This window comes from Molossus molossus, unplaced genomic scaffold, assembly GCF_014108415.1.
Source record: "Molossus molossus isolate mMolMol1 unplaced genomic scaffold, mMolMol1.p scaffold_m16_p_13, whole genome shotgun sequence".
NCBI lineage: Eukaryota > Metazoa > Chordata > Mammalia > Chiroptera > Molossidae > Molossus > Molossus molossus.
The window spans coordinates 86,193,678-86,198,939 of record NW_023425348.1 but is presented as its reverse complement, the minus strand read 5'-3'; the positions used below and the strand labels follow the sequence as shown (position 1 = coordinate 86,198,939).

Below are 5,262 nucleotides of genomic sequence, written 5' to 3'. Positions count from 1 at the left end.
ATAGATATTTCTAAAATAAAATAATTTGGAATACCTGAGTGGGGTCAGGAACTACAAATGTGTGTATATCCTTACGAATTGAAAGATGGTGGTCAGAAGATGCCAGTCTTTTGGCTATTGGAAACCCTGTACTGTTAATGGGATCGGGTATTCTCATATAATTTGGGTGACGTGGCTATGTTGTGAGTCATTGCCTACACATAAGTAATTTATCCACTTTGTCTCTCTCGTTTGGACAGGTAAAACACAATTTCAAAATGACCTTGATGGACAAAAGCACAGAGGTGAATGAATTTATTCTCCTGGCACTGACTGATACCACAGAGCTACAGGTCCCCTTCTTCATCATATTCACACCCGTGTATCTCATCACTGTCATGGGAAATCTTGGGATGATCACCTTGATTGTGCTAAACTCTTGTCTCCACACGCCCATGCATTTTAACCTCAGTAACCTTTCTCTGGTGGACTGTGCTTACTCTTCAGCTGTTACTCCCAAGGTCATGGCTGGGTTCCTCACAGGGGATAAAGTCATCTCTTACCGGGGATGTGTTGCTCAGATGTTCTTCTTTGTGGCTTTTGGCAGTGCAGACTGTTTCCTACTAGCTGTCATGGCTTATGATCGTCATGCAGCAGTGTGTAAACCCTTCCATTACACCAGCACTTTTACCACCAGAGTGTGTGTTCAACTGTCCATAGGCTGCTATACCTGGGGCTTGGTTCAATCTGCCATCCAGACTGGATTTACCTTCCGCCTCTCCTTCTGCCGTTCCAATGTGGTCCATCACTTTTTCTGTGATATTCCTGCAATCTTAGCTCTTTCATGTTCTGATATTTACATTAATGGGATTGTGGTTTTTATCACAGCAGCTTTCAATATCTTGTTTGCCCTAACAGTTATCTTGACCTCCTATCTGTTCATATTCATTGCCATTCTGAGGATGCGCTCAGCAGAGGGGCGAAAGAAAGCCTTTTCCACCTGTGCATCTCACCTCAGTGCTGTAACCATATTCTATGGAACTGTAATCTTCATGTACTTACAGCCCAGTTCTAGCCACTCCATGGACACTGATCAAATGGCATCTGTGTTCTATACAACAATAACCCCCATGTTGAACCCAATTGTCTACAGTCTACGGAATAAAGAGGTTTATAATGCTTTCAGAAAAGCCACTAAGAAGATGAAGGGTCTGCTCAGCATATAGTTTCATTGGAGAGATTATACATCTATGTAGTCAATCAGCTGTCTACTGCTATGCAACCAACTGCCACTAAACTTAGTGGCTTAAAACAACAGCTTTTACTTCTCAGAATTCTTAAACAAATGCTTTGCTCCTTTCACATGAGCTCACTCATGAGGTAGCATATCTTCTGAATAGTCAGCTGGGCTGAAAGGTTCAACAAGGCCTTACTCACAAGTCTGCATGTTGATTCTGGCTACTGTCTACCTCTGTTCCACATAGTCTTTCATCCTCCAGATCATAGACCAGCTTTCTTCCATAATATTTTCCGGCCAGCATCCTTGGAGTGTCATCATTTCACTCCAAGAGTGTGTGATGAGGCCAAACACTGAAACGTCTAGGTGGCCTTATATCAACTAAAAAGGAAATTGGGTGAGAGATGCATAGGACTTGTCTGTTTAGAATCACTGACATAAAATACATAATCATTTATGGAGTATTTTGCAAATTGAACCAGATAGGAAACTTATTATAGTCTCATTTTGTCTTTTTACAATGTGCTAAATAAAATTTCTTTTATGTATTGTTTTTCAGTTAATGATAAATACTAATAAAAAATATTTAAGATGGTTTGATGAAATCCATTTGATTGTGTGGTGTCTAAAAAATTAGAAATAGAAATAGTTAGTGAGAATATAGGGGGAAAATCTTAGCCATATTTAATGAAATGCTCTAAAATTCTATAATTCTATTCATTGATTGATTGGAAAATGAGAGAGGGGGAGAGAGAGAGAGAGAGAGGGAGAGAGAAAGAGAGAGAGAGATTTGTTGTTCCACTTACTTAAGCATTCATTGGTTGCTTCCTGTATGTGCCTAACCGGGAATCCAACCAGCAACTTGGGCATATCGGGAACACACTCTTACCCACTGATCAACCCAGCAGGGCTTCTAAAATTCCTTTCTAAAGAATTCTATAAAGGATAAAGAACTTTCATAATTTGTAGTGGTTCAAATATATTGACTGAGAGACTGAATTTTTAATTAATTAATTAATTTGTTTATTTAACAAAGGTTTATTGAGAAATTAGTCTAATCCAGGCTATAATTTATGTATTGGAAATGAGTTATTAGGGAGACAAAGTGACTCCTCTGTGCAGTGTTTGCTCTCAGTAGGGAAGTATATAAATAATGATAATAGTTTAATAGTTGAGTACAGGTGAGAATTATGAAGTGCAAAGAAAGGAGTGCAAGGAAGGAATAGTGTCCACTGGGTGTGGGGTGACTATGGTATGATAACATTTAAGCAAACACCTGCAGGAAGTGAGGGAGCTTCCTGAGCATCTGTAACAGCAAGTACCAAGACCCTGAGGCAGGAGCATGCTTGGAGCTGTCCAGGAAAAGCGAGGAACTCAGTGTGACTGGAGTGGAGTGAATGAGTAGGAGAGGAGGGAGACATGACGGAGCTCATCTAAGACTGAAGCATCCATGAATGAGTGCCATTGACCTTTCATAGTATTTTCTTTTAAGTCTTCCAGCAGTTTATTAGCAAGAATGTAGACATTTAAAAAAATCCTTATTGTTATAAACATAAATGGAGGTTTTCAGCCCTGGTACAAGCTGGATAAAAAATTTAAAGAAGAAATAAAAAACCCAATAGTGTATCGACATTTTATCCCACTCATTTGCCATCTGACAGGCCGCAGGTCTCAACCGAGGCCGCTGCAGCTCCCAGCCAAGGCTGCAGCTTCCAATCCAGGGCGCAGCTCCCATCAGAGGCTGCTGCTTCCAGCTGAGGCCGCCGCAGCTCCCAGCCCTGGCTGCTGTGGACCATGGGCTCCTGGCCCCCTCTTGCGTCTTCGCAAGCCTACCAGGATTGAGTCAGTGTCCCTGGTTATGTAGTCATCCAAGCTGCTTTTTGGTTGCCTTTTCCTGACGATTTGTCCTTATTTTTTTTGTAATTCCAGTTTGGTCCTGGGAGATGGTCTGTGTAGCTTCCATTCACTCCGCCGCCATTTTCAGTCTCCTCTGTTGTCACTTTTTAAAAAAATCCTCATCTGAGGATATTTTTAAATTTATCTTCAGAAAGTGTGGGGGGTCCGGGGGAGAGAAACATCGATGTGAGAGGGACGACACATTGACTGGTTGCCTCCATCATGACCTCGATCAGAGCTGGGGAGGAACCACAACTGAGGTACATGCCATTGACTGGAATCAAACTCACAACTCCTAGTTCCGTGGGACAATGCTTTAACTGCTGAGCCAAAGTGGCCAAGGCTAATGTAGCTACTTTACCAGTAGGGCAATCGTTTTTTTTTTTTTTTTTAACATATTTTATTTTATGGACATTACATATTGTTTATCCATTCCTCAGTTGAGAGACATTATGTTGGTTCTCTGAACCACCTGGTTGTGTGTGTGTGTGTGCGTGTGTGTATTTGTTGGGCAGTAATTTCACAATGGAAAGGGCAAGTGTGGCCATCTTATAGCAAACAAAATAGATTTTAACTAAAAAAATCTTAAGAAGAGACAAAAGAAGACATCATATAATGACCAAAAGTTAACTTCTTCAGAAAAATATAACAATTATATATACATATATATATATGTATATACATGTGTGTGTGTGTGTCAAATATGCCCAATATATAAAGTAAACTTTACAGAATTGAAGGAAAAATAATGTCTGGCCGGTGTGGCTTACTGGTTGAGCGTCGACCCAAGCACCAAGGGGTTTTCAATTCGATTCCAGGACAGGACACATGCCCAGGTTGTGGGCCAGATCCCCAGTGGGGAGCATGCAGGAGATAGTTAATCAATGTTCTCTCTCATCGATGTTTCTCTCTCTCTCTCACACACACACTTCCTCTCTAAAATCAATAAAGGAAAAATAATAATAATAAATGAAGGAAAAATAATACAATAATAGTAGAAGATTTTAATATCCCACACTTAATAATGGAAAACCTGATAGGAATTTGATAAGAAAACACTGAATTCCATTTAATTAAACCTATACTTATCATTTGACCAAGCAATCCAAATTATAGAAATTATCTAAGCAAAATGTAAACCTATGTTCATACAAAAACAACTTTGGACTGACGTTCAGGAAGTTTATTCAAAATATCTAAATTCTGCCCTGGCTGGTGTGGCTAAGTTGGTAGGAGCACCATGTAGTACACCAGAAGGGGTGGGTTCAATTCCAGGTTAGGGCACATACCCAGGTTGCTGGTTCTATCCTTAGTTGGAGAAAATGGGGGAGACAATCAATTGATGTTTCTCTCTCACTTTGATCTTTCTCCCTCTCTCTCCATTCCTCTCTCTCTAAATGAATAAAAAATAAAAATGTTAAAAAAATTCATACATTGTGTCCAACCCAAATGTCCTATAAATGGGACAAGTAGAAACAATCTGTGATATTTAAATAATGAAACACAATAATAACAATCTGTGATATTTAAATAATGAAACACAATAATAAAGATGATTTTTATCATGGATGATTTTTATATGGGTTAAATTATGTTCATCAAAAATTCATTTGTTTCTGGCCGCCATCAACAAATCATCAAACAACAAGTGTTGGCGAGGGTGTGGAGAGAAGGGTACTCTAATACACTGCTGGTGGGAATGCAGACTGGTGCAGCCACTATGGAAAACAATATGGTGTTACCTCAAAAAATTAAAAATTGAACTTCCATTTGACCCAGTGATCCCACTTCTAGGAATATACCCTAAGAAGCCTGAGACACCAATCAGGAAGAATATATGTACCCCCATGTTCATAGCAGCACTATTTACAATAGCTAAGATCTGGAGACAGCCCAAGTGTCCATCAGTAGATGAATGGATAACAAAGCTGTGGTACATATACACAATGGAGTACTATGCAGCGGTAAGAAAGAAAGATCTCTTATCTTTTGAGATGACATGGAGGGACCTGGAAAGTATTATCCTAAGTGAAATAAGCCAAGCAGAAAAAGACAAATACCACATGATCTCACTTATATACGGAATATAATGAACATAACAGTCTGAGGAATACGGTAGACCCAGAAACATGGAAGTAGGGCACAGACTG

The 5,262-nt window shown here is 39.6% G+C and overlaps 1 protein-coding gene across 1 annotated transcript; it reads left to right on the top strand.

The window, feature by feature from the left end:
• Positions 1-245: 245 nt before the first annotated feature.
• Positions 246-1,205, top strand: LOC118628710 (olfactory receptor 5B12-like). Its single transcript, XM_036259643.1, has one exon. The coding sequence runs from the start codon at positions 258-260 to the stop codon at positions 1,203-1,205; it is 948 nt and encodes a 315-aa protein (XP_036115536.1). The 5' UTR covers positions 246-257.
• The last annotated feature ends 4,057 nt before the right edge of the window (positions 1,206-5,262 follow it).

What these genes read in the sequence shown, in the direction of transcription:
- LOC118628710 (XM_036259643.1), top strand. Translation starts at nt 258, where the DNA reads ATGACCTTGATGGACAAAAGCACAGAGGTGAATGAATTTATTCTCCTG.